Source organism: Mytilus trossulus, chromosome 4 (assembly GCF_036588685.1).
Source record: "Mytilus trossulus isolate FHL-02 chromosome 4, PNRI_Mtr1.1.1.hap1, whole genome shotgun sequence".
NCBI lineage: Eukaryota > Metazoa > Mollusca > Bivalvia > Mytilida > Mytilidae > Mytilus > Mytilus trossulus.
In genome coordinates this window covers 27,089,537-27,109,859 of record NC_086376.1, presented here as the reverse complement: position 1 = coordinate 27,109,859, position 20,323 = coordinate 27,089,537, and the positions used below count along the sequence as shown (strand labels likewise).

At 30.9% G+C, this 20,323-nt stretch overlaps 1 protein-coding gene across 1 annotated transcript; it reads left to right on the top strand.

Annotated features, from left to right (window-relative positions):
* The first annotated feature begins 96 nt into the window (after positions 1-96).
* LOC134714991 (histone RNA hairpin-binding protein-like) lies at positions 97-19,777 on the top strand. The gene is made up of 9 exons (XM_063576796.1): positions 97-284; positions 1,454-1,540; positions 2,246-2,332; positions 4,443-4,529; positions 14,307-14,366; positions 15,666-15,731; positions 16,283-16,396; positions 17,121-17,264; positions 17,934-19,777. The coding sequence occupies exons 1-9, from the start codon at positions 205-207 to the stop codon at positions 18,235-18,237; spliced, it is 1,029 nt and encodes a 342-aa protein (XP_063432866.1). The 5' UTR covers positions 97-204; the 3' UTR covers positions 18,238-19,777.
* Positions 19,778-20,323: the final 546 nt, after the last annotated feature.

Below are 20,323 nucleotides of genomic sequence, written 5' to 3'. Positions count from 1 at the left end.
ATATTTATTTGCCTTCAAATTATGAAGTTTAACAAAATATGCACCATGAAAAAATAAAGATATTTGTTTGCAAAAAATAAAAAATCTTATGAATATTCATAATTCTTTGTTTTGGATTGAGCGCGTGCGTAAACTAGTGGCGGGAGTTACAGAGAAGAACAACAACAGACGGAAGAAAGAAAGTGGGAACGATACAGACTTAAAATGACAACTGAAATGAGAAGAAGAGACTTAGATGCACACAGAAGATCAAGAGATCGGAGAAATCAACACTTTTCAAGAAGGTTAAATTTGGTTTTGACAAAGCTTTAATTTATTTAAGTAGAAAATGAAAATTTACTGGGTGAGTGTTTGTTCAGCCCAATTTGACCCTTGCGGTAGAGAGTAAAATATTTATTTAGATTAAGCGTGTACCAACGATTAAAACATGACTTCAGAAGAACTTATTGTTGAATTTTTAATGTACTTAATTAAATCTATACATTTTGTGGATTGAATGTTGGCTCTTACATTTTTATAATACATTTGCGCCAACAATATTATTTGTGTTGTAAAACTTTATAATTTTGTTCAAACAATACACTTATCCCTATTTGTCTACCATTACTGGACATCACACAGGTTGACATATTTTTTTCCCGTCATGATTCAAATTATATATGAGGACGTTACATTAATAGCATTGACAACCTCAGCTCCCTAACAATGAAAAAGTGATTGTTGTATGACGTCAATAGTTTGAGCGGGACTAAGTCTGGGGTAAGTGAAAAACCTGAAGAAGTATGCAAACCTTATTGGTGGGTCTAAGTGGACGTGGGATTGCTGATTATTTGTAAGCGTGACTGGTGAAAGTCAAATTATTGTATAGTTAAACAAGAAATGAGGTCTAGTGGGACCCGGGGAATAACAAAAAAATGAGAATTGCTTATGTACATAGTGTAAGCTCAGTCTTCATGACAAACTATTAAATCTACAGGCCCGGAGCTCAATTTATGAAATTTTTTAGTTAGATTCTGTTGGCCTGTATATATGATTCTTACAGGCCCGAGAGCAATTTCACTAGCCTGGGCTGCCTGGGCTTCCACTCGGCGTGAAGACTGTAAGCTGGATAGGGGAATCTGACAAAACAGTAAGCGGGATCTGGGATCGGGACCCCCCAATGAGACCCCCTTATTGATTCAGATTGTTATTAAGCTTAATGTTTAGTGGCACTTATTTCATACATATTCAGGAAGCGAACAGAACCCATGCAGATTCTGGTCTGTTTTGCAGTGTAAAAACGATTTGGTAGATTTTGTTGATTTGAATTGTGACAAGTTGAACTTGTCTAATATATATTTTGCCCTTTATTTTCAGATTGTGAAGGATCAGAAACAAATATTATTATTGTGACATCTAACTGAATTCATTGAAATATAAATTTTTAAATGTTTTATATTGTCTTTTTTTTCAGGGAAGAAAAGTCATCTGGACCTCTTAGCCCTCTGAGAAGTCCAATGAATAGAAAAATACAGTCAGATATTAACTGTGATAAAAGCAGGTAACATAATAATGACTCGATGAAGTTAGCCCAGGGCTTCAGATTTTTTTTGAAAATGCCCAGCCCTTGCCCATGGGCAAGTTATATTTAGATTTTACTCTCCAACATCAGTTATCACCTATCTGTTATATTTTTGAAAAACATAAAAACAGGCTTGATATATGAAAAATAAAAACATTAACAACTTTATTTGTCATGTTTGTGAAGATACAACCGCTTTGAAAAAATGAGAAAAACAGTTTAAGTACAAATTTTGTGGAACAGAACGGGCATTAATAGGATTGTTATTGCTTCAATGATGACAAGAAATGTGAAAGGCCGCATAAAAATCCCTGAAAATATCTGCAGAGAAACAATGTAGTCGTCAATGTTGTAAGATTCAAGCTAGGTTGAACATTTACCTGCCTCAAATTTGTCATGCACATACAATGGAATGTACTATAAAACCTTTAAGTTTTAATACTCTTGATACATGAATTTTAAAAAAAATGATAAGTTATCAAAATTAATTATTAGAATTTATTTAAAACCACTGTTCTTTGTTATTGTGTAAACACATAGGATTTCATGTTTATGGTCGATCAAAGAAGATACAAGATGTGTTAGTCTTATTCTGTAGATTCCATATTCAATCTTTTACAATGGAATGATTTGTTGAAGAAATGTATTATTGATTTTACAAAAAAGAATGTTTACATTTTACAGGGATAGAAAAGGATGCTGGAAGCAACTGGGTTTAACTGATGAGTTTATGGAGGATGAAAATGAATACCCAGTATTACAGTGTTCAAAGTAAATAGCTTTTATTGTCTCTGTCACTTTCCAAAAGTTTGGTTAAAATGATGTTAGTGTTTATGCCTGATATTTCACATTTCCATATTATGGAGGTAGCTATGCTGTGGTGAAGAAAAACATTCTTTATGATCAATGTGTGATAAGGGATCTTCAGAGGAATTTTTGTTCGAAAATTGTTTGTTTTGTATGTCTTTTATAATGCAGAAAGTTTAAAGTCAAACAGTTAAACATTAATATTTCTAATAATTAGAAGAGAAAAGTATTTTTGTATATACTCAATCATAAAAAGGTTTAAGTTCACGTTGTTACTCTCTACTTAAAGTCAATCAGGATCATCAACAATGTGAGAGGTCATTTCAACCCCCTTCCCCAATATTCTCTCACTAAATATGCAGTTAAACTAAACCATTTATACTTAAATACAGGTCAATTGATATTAAGTTGAGGTAGATGTCTGCTGGGTGTTAAGCAAGTAACCATTAAATTCACTAAGTGAAATCAAATTTTGAATGAGCAAGTTAGTTTGAGGGTGTTTTCCCAATTTCATAATTTATTTTTTAGCTCACCTGGCCCGAAGGCCCAAGTGAGCTTTTCTCATCACTTGGCGTCCGTCGTCGTCGTCCGTCGTCGTTAACTTTTACAAAAATCTTCTCCTCTGAAACTACTGGGCCAAATCAAACCAAACTTGGCCACAATCATCATTGGGGTATTTAGTTTTAAAAAATGTGTGGCGTGACCCGGTCATCCAACCAAGATGGCCGCCACGGCTAAAAATAGAACATAGGGGTAAAATGCAGTTTTTGGCTTATAACTCAAAAACCAAAGCATTTAGAGGAAATCTGACATGGGGTAAAAATGTTTATCAGGTCAAGATCTATCTGCCCTGAAATTTCAGATGAATCGGTTAACCTGTTGTTGGGTTGCTGCCCCTGAATTGGTAATTTTGAGGAAATTTTGCTGTTTTTGGTTATTATCTTGAATATTATTATAGATAGAGATAAACTGTAAACAGTAATAATGTTCAGCAAAGTTAGATTTACAAATAAGTCAACATGACCGAAATGGTCAGTTGACCCCTTTAGGAGTTATTGCCCTTTATAGTCAATTTTTAACCATTTTTCATAAATCTAAGTAATCTTTTACAAAAATCTTCTCCTCTGAAACTACTGAGCCAAATTAATCCAAACTTGGCCACAATCATCTTTGGGGTATCTAGTTTAAAAAATGTGTGGCGTGACCCGGTCAACCAACCAAGATGGCCGCCACAGCTAAAAATAGAACATAGGGGTAAAATGCAGTTTTTTGGCTTATAACTCAAAAACCAAAGCATTTTGAGGAAATTTGACACGGGATAAAAATGTTTATCAGGTCAATATCTACCTGCCCTGAAATTTTCAGATGAATTGGACAATCGGTTGATGGCTTGCTGCCCTCCAATTGGTAATTTTTAAAGAAATTTTGCCGTTTTTGGTTATTATCTTGAATACTATTATAGATAGAGATAAACTGTAAACAGCAATAATGTTCAGCAAAGTAAGATCTACAAATAAGTCAACATGACCTAAATGGTCAATTGACCCCTTGAGGAGTTATTGCCCTTTATAGTCAATTTTTAACAATTTTCATTAATTCGGTAAATTTATACCAAATATTTTTCTCTGTTACTAATGGGCAAGGTTCATTATAGATATAATTGTAAGAAGCAAGAACGTTCAGTAAAGTAAGAACTTCAAACACATCACCATCACCAAAATACAATTTTGTCATGAATCCATTTGTGTCCTTTGTTTAATATGCACATAGACCAAGGTGAGCGACACAGGCTCTTTAGAGCCTCTAGTTTATTTAAATTTTTGCTTATTTTATTCATAGATATAGGAAGATGTGGTGTGAGTGTATCATTTAGACATTTTCATACACACAGATTCATTTTTCCAAAACACGTTCTTTTGAAAGATTCTTTGCTTTCTTCAAATTTGTTTTATCATAACAAATTTTCATTTTAAAGTTTTTTGTGGCCTGTGTTTTTACAAATCAGGAGTTCATTCTATCACAAAACTTTAAAAAAAAGTAGTAAAAATTATAATGATAATGATTATTTTTGTAGGTTTATGCCAGAATCTTTCACAAAACTATCCAATGGACTTAATATGAGTTGGGCAGAGCAAGTTGAATTGGATCAAGAAGACTCTAGGTTTGTCTTAATAATTAAAGGTTTTATTAGTTAACATTCTTGGATACAATCATCTATGAAAATAGCAGTAAAAGACAATGGTTCTGTGGTCAAATTACCCCTACCTCATCACATTCCAAAAAAATGTACTAACATTGAAAATCCTTTTTTGGGGTAATTTTCTAATTTGCATTTAATACAACATGATTATGTCTGAAAGGAATTTGAGTATATTTTCTTAAATCAATGCTGCTATTTCACTTTCCAAACATGTACAAGTACTATTCATATGTTTTGTGAATCCTCACATGCCTTGCTGTAAGTTGCATACAAGGCCATAATAAATAATAGGTTTGTTTGCCCAAACGCTACCTACCCAGAAAAAAGCTGCCTACTCAAATCCTTTTATTGTCCTGATTTGAAAAAGTTTTTTTTTAATCAAATAGGCATGAAGACTAATAAACATCTGATATTTCAATTTCTTTTTTTGAAAAAAAAAAGAAAATGCCTACCTACCTACCCACTGTCTCAACCTTTGGGTAGGGTTTGGGCAAACCAATTTTTTTTTAAGTGTGGCCCAACAAGTCATATAAAACTTCAATTTAAAAATAAATAAATAAATATGCTTATGTTTTATGCTTATGTTTTTTAATAACTAATTTGATAGTTTTTTTTTTTATATAAAACTTCTGTACATATATGCTTTTTTCGCTTTTTTCTCAAGAACATTCTAAAATTTTGTCCAAATTTAGAAGAAGATAAAAAAAAAAAATTGCTTGCTTCAGTTACCTCAGCATGACTTTTCTACAAAAATTAGGTGATTCAATACACAAGTGCGAATTGAAAACCAAACTTTAACATTGCTCCATCATCAAGATAAACTTTATCTTATTGTACCTGTTTACACTTGCTTACCTGAATATCCATGCTTCTTTGTTGATTGATTACAAAGGGTGACAATTGTTAAACTTTGGCTTCAAAACACAACCTTTAATAAGCTCCCATATTTTCACAACACTGACCGATTCAAATATTTATTGACCATTATACGAAATGTCTGGGAAAAAATTTAATAAAATCGTGCACAGAAGAGGCTGAGTTTATGATATATGTAAGCATTTGTTCAAGAATTGGACTAACATTGCTTTTCACCTGTCACTCATTTCATTTAACTTTAATGTAAATGATAAAGAAGGTGTTTTACTTGTTGTTATCATTTAGGGACATCAAATACTTGTAAATGCACTTGTCTCAAATTCTCATGTTTGATTTATAACATACTTGAAAGTATATACAAATTACACAAGTCTATAACAATCTACAATGCATGGACTTGATAATATGTATCAGCATTGCATGTGTATTATTGTCTAGGCTCTATCTCAAAAACCATTAAGATGACCTCAGAAGGTTGCAGAAAGTCATATAAGCATAAATATATTATATAGTCTTAAAGTTTCACCTCAGGCCCAGCAGCACAGACTTTTAAAATTTTCTTTAGAGTTTAAAAATCATCTCTATAGGCCAACAGAATCTAACCTGTAGATTTAAAGGTTGATCTTGAAGACTGTATGTGAAATTAGGTATTGAGCAAGTGTTGTTGGATTTCATGTTGTAGGTTTAAAAAGATTTTAATCATCTTATTTTATAAAACCTGTATAAGAGTTATTTTTTGTGGATCAAATGGGTCAATGAAATGGTTAACCTTTGATAAACATACATGGCTAGTACATGCATAACCAATCTCCAGCTGAAGCTGTGAAAATTTGAAAAACTTGATTAAACTGGAATTTCTGGTAATACTTAAATGAATTGTCAGTTTAAAGAAAGCTTATAAGAGATGTCATATTTTTACTAGTGAACATTTACTTTGCCGTGTTGTTTTTGTCCAAAAATTGTTAAATGTGTACACCATTATTTCTACAAATTGTTCTATCAAGCAGTTATTTTAATTAGATAATGGAGAATTAAAGTTAATTTGTGTGAATAAAGCAATTTCAATTAAAGTACAAGTTCAAGTACAAGTTTATTCCGATAACCTATGTGAATACAATGCCAAGTAGCTACATTGTAGTTTGCTTTTGGTATTTTATTACCAAGGTGGAAAAATTTAATGTTAAGTGTTTTACTTAACTGATACTGCGTTGAGCAGTGATGTTCAACAAACAAAGTATAGTATCCCAGGAGTGGTCAGAGATTATGACACAGCAGTGAGGATTTGGATTTCATTCCACAATTGCAATATTTCCTTGCACATACATAATAATTGACTTGCCTGCCCTAAAAGAAAGTTGGGAGTCAGAAATTTTAAATGGGGCAAGAGCAGTAGTTCTATTAACTCTTGTTTTTATTCTGGAAACCTAATATCTTGTAAACAGGGTTGCGTTCAATATCGAAGTGCTACGTAGATTTTGACTATTGAACATGTAGCTATAGACTAGTTGTTACATAGATATTGATAGCAGCTACGTAGCTGCTACCATATTGAACTCAACCCAGATACCCTATTTTACAAATATTTTCTCTGACAATGGCATACTGTAAACCAACTAATTTCTGCATGTGATTTATTTGTCGAGACTTTTGCAAATAGAAAAATAACTCGAATATAAATCGTCATGAACTTGTAAAACTTTTCTTTCCTTTATATTGAACTACATATCTTTATTTTGTAAATAGATTCATTACAAGGTCTACTAGTTTGTAAGACATGCCTACCTGACTTGTATCTCATTTTCTTTGAAAAGTTGTAACCCTTAGACTGCTGCATTCTGTTCAATTGTCCTTTATGTAATGCTGAATAAATTGTTGATCCCTGAATGACTGATATAATGAACATGTTTACCTGTTTTTGCTATATCTTAAAGGATATTGAGTATTCATCAATAAAAGTTATATCAAAGAGTATTGCTAGATTCTGTACTTTTATTTGCGGTGAGCTTTTGCCATCATTTGGCATCCATTGTCATTGTCCAACTGGTGTAAACAATTTCAAACATCTTCTCCTCTGAAACCATGGAACCAATTCAAACCAAACTGTAGCTGAATGATCTTTGGGCTATCTAGAACAAAGTGGTTGTTATATTTTCTATTTTGTCAAAAAAAATGGCCACCACGGCTAAATAGAACATAGGGGTAAAATGCAGTTTTTGGCTTATATCGTAAACTCTAAAGCATTTAGAGCAAATCTGATGTGAGGTTAAACTGTTCATAAGGTAAAGTTCTATCAGCCTTGAAATTTTCAGATGAATTGATGGGTTGCTGCCACTAAATTGGTAATCTTAAGAAATTTTTGCTGTATTTAGTTATTATCTTGAATATTATTATTGATAAAATGTTCAGCCAAGTAAAATCTACAAAAAAGTTTATGTGACCAAAATTGTCAATTGAACCTATGAGGAGTAACTGCCCTTTAAAGACAATTTTTTTTCTGAATTTGTTCATCTAGTTTGTTTGCTTTAAAATTGAATCTATTTTTTGATCTTTGATTTTGTTATACATCAACATGTTGATTTCTTTATCTGATATTTTTTTATACTTTGATGAATAAATTTAGAGGACTATTCAATGTGGTTTATATAGGAATTAACATTGTTAAGTAACATTATTGTATCACATGTCCATGGTTAAAAAAGACTAAAAAGATAGCTTGTTGGTTGGTCAAATGTACAAATAAGTTATGAACAAATAGTTTACACTCTTCCATCATTCTGTATGAACAGTTACATTACAGACTTTTCCTGAATGCTTTCACATGTTGTGCTGATTGTTAGTATCTGAATCCACTATGATAGAGTTACAGCTGGTTTCACATGTTATGCTGATTGTTAGTATCTGAATCCACTATGATAGAGTTACAGCTGGTTTCACATGTTGTGCTGATTGTTAGTATCTGAGTCCACTATGATAGAGTTACAGCTGGTTTCGCATGGTGTGCTAATTGTTAGTATCTGAATCCACTATGATAGAGTTACAGCTGGTTTCACATGTTGTGCTGATTGTTAGTATCTGAATCCACTATGATAGAGTTACAGCTGGTTTCACATGTTGTGCTGATTGTTAGTATCTGAGTCCACTATGATAGAGTTACAGCTGGTTTCACATGGTGTGCTAATTGTTAGTATCTGAATCCACTATGATAGAGTTACAGCTGGTTTCACATGTTGTGCTGATTGTTAGTATCTGAGTCCACTATGATAGAGTTACAGCTGGTTTCACATGGTGTGCTAATTGTTAGTATCTGAATCCACTATGATAGAGTTACAGCTGGTTTCACATGTTGTGCTGATGGTTAGTATCTGAGTCCACTATGATAGAGTTACAGCTGGTTTCACATGTTGTGCTGATTGTTAGTATCTGAATCCACTGTGATAGAGTTACAGCTGGTTTCACATGTTATGCTGATTGTTAGTATCTGAATCCACTATGAGTCCACTATGATAAGAGTTACAGCTGGTTTCACGTGTTGTGCTGATTGTTAGTATCTGAATCCACTATGATAGAGTTACAGCTGGTTTCACATGTTGTGCTGATTGTTAGTATCTGAGTCCACTATGATAGAGTTACAGCTGGTTTCACATGTTGTGCTGATTGTTAATATCTGAATCCACTATGATAGAGTTACAGCTGGTTTCACATGTTGTGCTGATTGTTAGTATCTGAATCCACTATGATAGAGTTACAGCTGGTTTCACATGTTGTGCTGATTGTTAGTATCTGAGTCCACTATGATAGAGTTACAGCTGGTTTCACATGTTGTGCTGATTGTTAGTATCTGAGTCCACTATGATAGAGTTACAGCTGGTTTTATGTTTGATTCTTCTCTGCTGATTTTTGCCAAAATTACTGGCTTTGGACTTATATTGTGAAAAAAACCCAGTAAAACAGAATTGTTTTCTAATGGACTTTATTTTAAGCTGATATGTACAAAAAAGGTGGGCTTTGGACTTTGGAAATTTCAACTGGTATACAGAAATTTCTCAAAATTTCATTTCCTGAAAATGGCTGAAGTTTTTTTTTTTGAGATATGGGCCGATCTCATTGTTCCATCTCATCTAGTTTCTTTTATATCATTTGGTCTTATTGATTTTTATACCACATCTTTTGTTTATTTTTATGAAAGTCAGAATAAGTGTTTAATGAAGGAGGTAAAATCAATGTGGTTTGAAGCATTATATAAGTAAATTGTTTAGGTTTGTGACTACATGGTATTTTGTTAGAGAACTGAGAGACAAAATCATGTCTACGAGTTTATAGACAAAAAAAAACTTTAGCCGATCAGAATAAGTGTTACATCATGTGTCATTTTAAAGTGGACAACAATTTTTATGTTATTTCAAATAGACAGTAAAAATATTAGTCATTCCTTATAATTTAATTCTAAATTGCATTTTAAACCATAGTAAATTATGAAAAAAATGTTGATGACGTCACGGTCACATGACAAAATTATGTCTTTGAGCTGATAGACATAACACTGTCAGCCAGTTAGAAGACGTGTTTCATTCAAAATAAAATTATTTAAAATTTCTTTTTATATGCTGCTATTTGTTTTTGTATTTGTGAAATGTGCTCAAAGTTATCCAAACAAAAGGCCCCTACGTTGAAAGAAAAATTCTGTTTTTGTGAAATAGACAAATTTAATTAATTTTTCTAAGAGAAATTTGGCGCAATCTTCAGTTGAACCAATTTGCGACGTCATATTCATGATGATGACGTCATGACTTCTTGTGCACATAAACATTGAAGACATTGACCAGCTGATGAGTGGAATAGGTGCCAAAGTGTTCTAGGTAGTTCTTAATATAGAAATTGTCTTTTGGTTTTTGATTTTGTATTGGTTTTGATTTAACAAGTGAAATCATTTCATAAAAGAATTTATTTAAAAAAAAAAAAAAAAAATCTATCTCGTATCAGATGTTGACTTTTTAAATACTCATTTTTCTTCTGGACATTTTGACCATATGAAAAAGGCTAATATGACTTATGACAACTTTTATCCTGAAACATTGTGTTAATTTAAAATGTTGTATGGTAGAATAAATATTCTGTGGGTGTGGTTCTCCAAATCTTTCGCTCTCCCTCTTAGCATATTTATTCAGTTTAATTATTTTAGCAACAGATCAATCTTGGTTACAATCAAATGTTGAAATATGTTACTTTTGAAATAATGAAAATTAGTATCATATAAACATTTGTTTAGGCTGAAGATACAGTATCACATGACACAATAGTTTGGAGGAAAAAAACAATTTAACAGCTTCTTCTTCTTCTTCGTATAAGCTTCCTATAGACAGGAACACCTCTAATGATATTAGAGTATATACGAGGGAAATTTTGTGGATATTTTTGTTTTTCTTTATAACTATGTACAGCACATTAAGTGTATGGTTGTTTTTATATGTACAGCAATGAAGAATAAATCTTGCATGATTGGATTTTCCCCCCTCTGTAATGATAAAAAAAATCATTACAAACCATATTATTATGATTATATAAAATTATAACATTGCTTCAGCTAGCAATGAATTTAGTACCATGATTTTCCAATGAAACAAAAATAGATAATTTCACATATGAAATAATCTCGGTTATTTCCCTCCTCTGAGGTCATACAACAATAGGTGTTGTTGTTGCATCAAATTATCAAGTGGGTGAAATAAAAGGAAGTCAGTAGGTATAATTTGTATTGCCTGATATAAATATTTTTTCAATATATTACAAAATACAATATATCATAAATAATTAAATACACAAATGAAAATACATAAACATAGATATATAACCAAATTTTTTGGCAAACATCCGCCACTATGAATTTATAAACGGAAAAAAAAAGAAAAAAAATTTAACAAGGGAGGGAGGGTGGGTAATTTCAACGTAATATCAAATTCAAAAATGTAAAGAAAACACTTTGCAATAGTATAAATAAACAATTAACAACAAAGGAAAAGTTTATATCCAATAAAAAGAGCGAAATAATATAGTGAATAAATTTAATGCAAGAGTTTATACTAATGAAAATCTAGTTTGAACCAGTGTGATTACTGAGTTGTAAAATATAAATTTCACTGTTTTGCTTATTAAATAATTTAAATCTTAAATTAAACCAATTATCAAGTGGGTGAAATAAAAGGAAGTCAGTAGGTATAATTTGTATTGCCTGATATAAATATTTTTTCAATATATTACAAAATACAATATATCATAAATAATTAAATACACAAATGAAAATACATAAACATAGATATATAACCAAATTTTTTGGCAAACATCCGCCACTATGAATTTATAAACGGAAAAAAAAGAAAAAAAAATTTAACAAGGGAGGGAGGGTGGGTAATTTCAACGTAATATCAAATTCAAAAATGTAAAGAAAACACTTTGCAATAGTATAAATAAACAATTAACAACAAAGGAAAAGTTTATATCCAATAAAAAGAGCGAAATAATATAGTGAATAAATTTAATGCAAGAGTTTATACTAATGAAAATCTAGTTTGAACCAGTGTGATTACTGAGGTGTAAAATATAAATTTCACTGTTTTGCTTATTAAATAATTTAAATCTTAAATTAAACCAATTATCAAGTGGGTGAAATAAAAGGAAGTCAGTAGGTATAATTTGTATTGCCTGATATAAATATTTTTTCAATATATTACAAAATACAATATATCATAAATAATTAAATACACAAATGAAAATACATAAACATAGATATATAACCAAATTTTTTGGCAAACATCCGCCAAGCCTGCAAGGCCGCCAAAAAAAATTAAAGATAAAATAATAACTAGTATCAAAACAGTTATAATGATGATAAAAACCAGACATACTATGATCACTCTTTTTTCTCACTTCAAATAAGCTCCATCCTTTCAAAATGTGTATAGATAATGAAAGGACAAAACAGCAAACCAACTCAAAATATATGTAGATCTTGAGTAGTTAGAGGAAAACCAGCATCATATTCAGGATGCAAGTTCTCTGAAAAGAGAAAAAAGAATAATTACAGTAAACAATATACATGTATGAAGTAAATAAAAAACACAGTTGTAACACATTACAACTTATCTAATGCTTAATAATATTGATTATCTTTTTTCTGAAAAGTTCTGTACCAGCAAAATTTAAATGAAGCCCATCTCTCGGAGCAAATAAGGAAGCATCTGGAATATTGTCGAGTACGAAACTCCTATACAAATTACAATATAATAAATTATTTCTTTTACACAATCTTTTTAACTCAGTATTAACTTTATTAACTTTAGCTCCAGTTTTCATGTGATCAACTATTCTAGGAAGAATAGAAGTAAAGATCAACTTAGCAAATGTCATCTTTTTTAACTTGTGAATTAAATCTCCGAAATATGATATAATAGTATCTACGGATTGAGACGAAGAAATATTATTAGTACCAACATGAACTATAACGAAATCTAATGAAATTAAATCTACTTTCCCAGATGAAATTAACTCAGTAAGACGACCAATAGTGGCACCAGGAAAGGCCTGAGTTGTACACTCATCTATTCCACTAACATATTTAGGTATAGACGCTGACACAATGGTCGCCCTTTTTTCAAAGAAATTCCCTGTAAAAATTTATAATAAAACATCTGAAATATGTGCCGTCATCTTTTCTGCTACTGAAATCTTATCATCCAATGAAAATTTTAAATATCTTTTATAAGCACCGCTTTTCCAATCTCTGTACAATTGAATTAATTCAGTAGGTACTTCTGCTGCAAAAGCCCAGCTAGCCCCCCCTCGCCTAAAACTATGTGTAGAATATGAACAAGCATCTAAACCAATCTCAGTAATTAACTGTCTCAATATTGTCTGAAATTGTCTATACGTGACAGGTACACATAATTTAATTTCAACGTAATATCAAATTCAAAAATGTAAAGAAAACACTTTGCAATAGTATAAATAAACAATTAACAACAAAGGAAAAGTTTATATCCAATAAAAAGAGCGAAATAATATAGTGAATAAATTTAATGCAAGAGTTTATACTAATGAAAATCTAGTTTGAACCAGTGTGATTACTGAGGTGTAAAATATAAATTTCACTGTTTTGCTAATTAAATAATTTAAATCTTAAATTAAACCAAGTAACTGAATGCGTAGAAAAAGATTTAGTCCCTTAAATTGTCTACTTTAATTCTGCTAAAAATTCCATTGTGAATGAAAAGAATAACTTACCAAAGAATTCAGATAGGTTATAGTTTTGATTTTATGACATTAATTCTGAATTTTGTTGTTGACTTGCATACTTTTGCTCGTAAATATAAACAGATTGACACAATTTGCAATGTCTGGAGATATGTGTACTAAACATTTTGCAGTATAGAAAATTTAAATCTTTTTGTTTATTAATAAATGACTGCCATACAAACTATCTAGTTCAGAGTATGTCTTTTGTTTAGTTTAACATCCCTCCACCTAAAAAGGATAAGGAGGTAGTAAATTTATTTTCCATCTATCTGTCCTAATGAAATTGATCCATTGCTTCAGAAAGTTTGTTAGATTATCTAAGTGCATTGTAATACAAATATTATTACAAAAGAATAGAATATTTTTGTTTCCAGAACTACAGGGCCTGTTAAGGGCATTTGATTGTCATACCGTAATTGTTAAATGGTAAAAAGCCCATAAACAATGCATATAAATCCAATGATTGCCTGTGCTTTGGTAAAAAAAGACAAATTCTCAGGCATTCTTGAGTATAGAAAGACCATCATTTTAAATAACTTGAAAGCTAGGTGTTTATTATGATATGTTTTTTTGTAGATACACACCAGACAGATCAGGTAAAAGATTACAGTGGGAACAGGGAGCAGATGGAAATAGGTTTGTAGTTTAATATATCAATGTATTAAGGGCATACGATACAGTTTTGATCCTGTATTTACAAGTTCATGAAAATTTGCATATAGGCTATTTTTTACCTGATTAAATCAAATATGTAAAAAAAAAATATACCTTCATGTGCTACTTTTTGAGTAAAATGTGGTCGAAATTTTGTATATTTGCTCAAAATTCTGATTTGTGGCCGTAATTTCTTTTTCGAAAGAAAGACATAACTTTTTTGTTATAAAAGATAAACACAAATTGTCTTTTATTAAATAATCGGTAATTTCTGTATTTAATAAGTTTCCTAAAAAATTATGCATTTTTTTATTCAGAAATAACTAATATTTGTCAAATGTTCATGAATTGAGGAAAATACGTCATTTTTTATGCATGTTTATCAAAATTAAAAAAAATCCTCTGTTTACAGTTTTATAAAATTTGGGTCACATAATCTCCCTGCAAAATGAAACAAATTGCTGTTTTGAAAAATAGGGGTCCATGAACTCGTTTTCAAATTAAATCAGTTTGAATGATAAAAATCAGTCGAAAAATGCATCTATTCCCGATATGTCACAGTTTGACGTCGCGAAAATAACATTTTACGTTAGCAACGTCATTACCTCCCCTGTACCTGTATCGTATGCCCTAAAGACTTACTTTTAGCTATCACTCCAAAAAGACCAGTGTCATCTGTTGTATCAATGTATTAAGACTAACTTTAGCTGATATTCCAAAAGGACCAGTGTGATATGTTATATCAATTAATAAATTACAGACACAGTTTGCCACTAACACCAAATTTTCTAACACTACCATTAAATAAGTTACCAAGTTCAACCCATCCAATGTAATTTAGATCCTTGACATTAACAAAATATACATTAAAGTACTGTAAACCAACTTATTTCGCGGATACTATATTTCGTGTTTTACCCTTTCTTGACCACTTTGCGTCTATTTTATTTCGCGATTATCTGATTATCTTGATGAAGAGTATTAAGGAAAGATCCATGATTGACATATTAGCAACGATTTAATTTGCGTTAATTTTCTATTCACAAAAGTTGCGAAAATAGATTGCTCGCGAAAATAAGCTGGTTTATAGTATATAACATAAGATGAAATGCAACAGGGGAGCAAGTTACAATAGATATAAAGCCAATGGCAGTGGAACAGTGGAATGAAAATATCTAGTAATTATCTTTAATAAATAATGTTAATTTAAGTATTATTAAGATTATGCTCATATCTTGCTCCTTTTGCCTAGACATTTTAACGAGTAAGTTCTATTAATAGGTTTGCTGGAAGAAGAAGATTAGAAATGAAAGGTGACGATAAAAGGGAACACAGAGGTGAACGAAGGTAAATTATTATAATTAGACCTGTACGATAAAAGGGAACACAGAGGTGAACGAAAGTAAATTATTATAATTAGAACTGTATGATAAAAGGGAACACAGAGGTGAACGAAGGTATTATAATTAGACCTGTATGATAAAAGGGAACACAGAGGTGAAAGAAGATAAATTATTATAATTAGACCTGTATGATAAAAGGGAACACAGAGGTGAACGAAGGTATTATAATTAGACCTGTATGATAAAAGGGAACACAGAGGTGAACGAAGGTATTATAATTAGACCTGTATGATAAAAGGGAACACAGAGGTGAACGAAGGTATTATAATTAGACCTGTACGATAAAAGGGAACACAGAGGTGAACGAAGGTATTATAATTAGACCTGTATATACAATTTAGTCTTAAACAGTCATTTGATTGTTTCATCTAGGATAAACTCCTTGAAGGCAAAATAACACCATTTCATTTTGATGTTTTCATTTTGCTCTCTATTAAACAAGACAAGACATATCTCTGTCAACAGTTTATTTTATTTAGACATCTTTTTTTGCAGGAGTTCTACAATGGAAAAAGAAACTGATGAAGCTATACTTGACAGAAGACAGAAAGCAGTTGACTACGGAAAGAACACTTTGGCTTATGATGAATATATAAAGGCAGTTCCAAAGTAAGATTCAAGATCAACTTTTTCTTTCTGTAATATATGGTTAAAAGTACTTATGTCTAACTTTACCATTTGAACATTTAAGTTCTAACTTGTCTTCATTCTTTTTGATGCATGCCAAATAGACTGCTATCCTTTAGATACCAAAGAGCAGGGGTGTAAACAACTTGAGGTTACTTCTATTATGGCAATCAACAATAAGCAAAATAATACCATACAGCAAGGTTTACAAGATTTTGGCATGTCAAAATGATCTGCCGTACATTCTCATTCAACCAAAATGATCAGAATACTTCTAGGAGCTTTTGCATTGATAACTCAAATTTGACCGTTTGCCTTTTTTGCAAATAATCTTGATAAATGTACAAGAAATGTTTACGAGATATCTCTGGTTTATTTTTAAAAAAAATCAGCTCAGACCGCATCAATTGATGATTTAAAGGTTGCAAATTTAGTTTACTTGTGATGTATTAGCTGAGCCAGTAAACAAGTATTTGTGACCATCAAATCACCAGTTGATGTCGTCTGAGCTTAAATACAATATCGTTATCTCTATTCTTATGAAACTTTCAGAAAACATTCATTTAAAATTTGTCATACGTTGAGTACATTTCATAGCATCAATTGTGAAAAGCAAAGGGAATCCTCTTTAATAAAACATGTTTTAACCAATGAGAAAACAGAAAATTTTAGTCGTATAATAGTTTATATTGTTTTCCCATTTTAGAAATCAAAGAAAGAAAGGCCATCCTAGAACTCCTAACAAGTTTATGAAATGTAGTAGAAGATCTTGGGATTGTCAGGTCAGATACTGGAGAATCAATTTACATCAGTGGGATCCTCCTCATGTAAAACAACAGATGGAAAATAGGTAGCCTATCTTATATCATCTGGTTCTGACGAAAATTTACACAGTTTTGCCATATTTTTCTTTTTGCAAAAAATGAAACCTGAGCATAGCATTTTCTGAAATGACAACTAATAATCTTACAATAGAGTCTAGGGTCCAACAATGGCAAAATAAAAGCACACACAAATTTTGAAGTTACAGAAGTTAGTGTTTAGTCATTTTCATTTCTGTGGAAAAGAGTTGATCTTTGTTCTAGCGCTATTTTTTAGACCTAACCATTGCCAGTTGTTCTAATTGCTTATATAGTGTAAATAATAGAACACACAATTATATCAGGTTTTTTAAAACTTTTCAAATGTCTGATTACATTGTTTTGATTATATACACTTTTTTCAGGCTATTTTACTTTACAAAACTGTCTAAAGGCAAATAAAATTTGAAAAAAACTGAAATTAACATGCATGTATATATCCGAAAGAAATGTCAGAAGTTACTCCTTTCACTGCATACCTTTAATTCAGAACTTTGGTTTGCAGTGATAAAAAAAATAATCTTTGCCTTCTTTTTTCAATGAAAGATTTATCAAGTCCCAAAACTTGCATAGTTCTTGCAGGAAATTTAGACTGCAAGACCTAAATAAAAAGCATCTAAGTAAAAACAACAAACCTTATTGAATGATTTTTGTTACAGGAAAAACCACATCTTTGACAGTTCATCAGAAGACACAGCCTATTCCACATCTCCGTCTGACTGTGAGATGGAATCATGTTCATCATCCACAACTGATTCAGCATCATCCAACATCAATGTTCATATCAAGAACCAAATCAACACCATCAAACAAGAGGAGGTTGACAACATCTTCCCTCCACCAGCCTACATACAGACTGCAGACTCCAAGGACAATCAGACAACAGATAACCAAATGGAGGATAAATTCTTTGAGGATTTTGAATTGGATCTTTGTCTGAAGGAGGAGGAAGAGATTTACTGAAATCATGTGACTTTGTTATTGACCATCATGTGACATTGTTATTGATCACTTGTTCTCACTTATACTTGGCAACAGTTTTTACTTTTATAGTTCATAAAAAGATTTTTAATTCTGAAAATGACTAAAGGAAAAAAGATATGATTTATTTTTTACAGAAATGTTCTGTGTTTTATGTTTTGATTTTAGATGAGGAACTAGGTTGTAACATTTTACATTTTAAAGATCAGGAATGAAAAAAAAGGCTTTATTTTAGATTCAGTCAAGGGAGATTTTATCCAATCATTAGTGCTACTTGATTTTCAGGTTAATGTACAGTGTATGATAATTGTAAAAGTGTACAGAAAATGAGGAAAAATTGTGTATAGTTTTAAAAACAAACAAAAAAAACCAACTGATTTTGGGGGTGGGAATAAACAAATTTATATAAGAATAGATGTCATGAAGAAAACATTTTTTCACCAGTTTTCATTTAGGAAAAAAGAAGATTAAATAGTTTGTCATTATGTTCAATTAACTTTAAAATTAGCATTTTAAACTTGAAAGATGTGTGAATTATTATATATATTTAAAGTAAATATTAGTAACATTTTAGTGTAACCTCTTGTAAAACTTTTGAATGTTCTAATCATTTTCTTCGTTTCCTTTTGCAATAAGGTAAATTTACATAGAAGTAGAATATTCCACAGTTTAATTTAAACATTTATGTTATCCAGGGGAGACCATTTTGATTTGGAGTTCCCATCATAAAAATCATTTTCATACATTTAAAAAACATGTCTTCCCTTGATCTCATATTTGTTTAATGAATCAGTCTTTGTAAACTTAAGTAATTATGACTGAAGATAAGTCTTATTTGAAAAAGAAAAAAAAATGTAAAATAGATAAAAAGAAAAAAGTATAAAAAAAGAATATCGTTGGTATATATGCATGTAGTGTGTTTAATGAATGTTGTGTCAGATTGAAATTATGTGAAGATATTTAAAATACTCCAAAGAAGTCAAAATCCATTCCCTCTATTATGCTATTTTATAATTTAATATTCCCAAACATCAAATGGCAAAAATTTCCTTTACTAAAGTCCACATTGTTGACCGAAAATACAAGAAAAAACATCTGAATATGTAGAAAAAGTAATCATCTTTAGCTTTTATTTTTGTTTTGCATGATTCACAATATGGTTTTACAATTAATATGTATCAAAGTTCAGTTATAATTGGAACCTATTTTTAATAGAATTTGTATTATAAAGTTGATACTAAATTTTACCAGATGAGTACTGCGTTCTGCAATTTATAGGACATTGATTTTAAAGAAACTGGATTAGGATGGAAAATTGTTTTATTGAAAAAAAATGTTTTATGGCTGTTTACAAATTAAGGGTTACCGGTATGAATGTTAGGGATGATGTTTTAATTGAAAAAACTTTTATTTTTTTACACATTCTTTTTTTAATGCTTTTCAAAGAGTTATATATTCAATGTGTTTGATGATGATGTACCTGTTGAAAAAAACATTAAAAAATAAATATATAGCAATATAAGATGTTCTGTCTTATTTCATTGGCTGAATAGAGACTTAAGTAGATAAACTGCTTAAAAGGATCGACATTGAAGACAAGGATTTGCTGTTATTCCATCTCTGATAAAAATTTTAAAGGAATTTGTTCATTTAGGTGAAAAAAAGATTAAATGCCCAAATGACTATTTAAAAAAAGACAAAAGATGACAAAAGGGGCAACAAAAATTTATAAGTTAAAGAGAGATGACAAAACCATTGCTAAAAACACTATAGAAAATTAAAGACTTGTCAACTTAAACGCTACCAAAAACCAGGGTGTCAAACCTACGATAGTAGAGGGGCATTATGTTTTCTGGTCTGTTCGTCCGTCTGTCCGTCTGTCCCGCCTCAGGTTAAAGATTTTGGTCAAGGTAGTTTTTGATGAAGTTGAAGTCCAATCGACTTCAAACTTATTACACATGTTGCCTATGATATGATCTTTCTAATTTTAATACCAAATTAGAGGTTTTACCCCAATTTCACGGTCCACTGAACATAGAAAATGATTATGCGAGTGGGGCATTCGTGT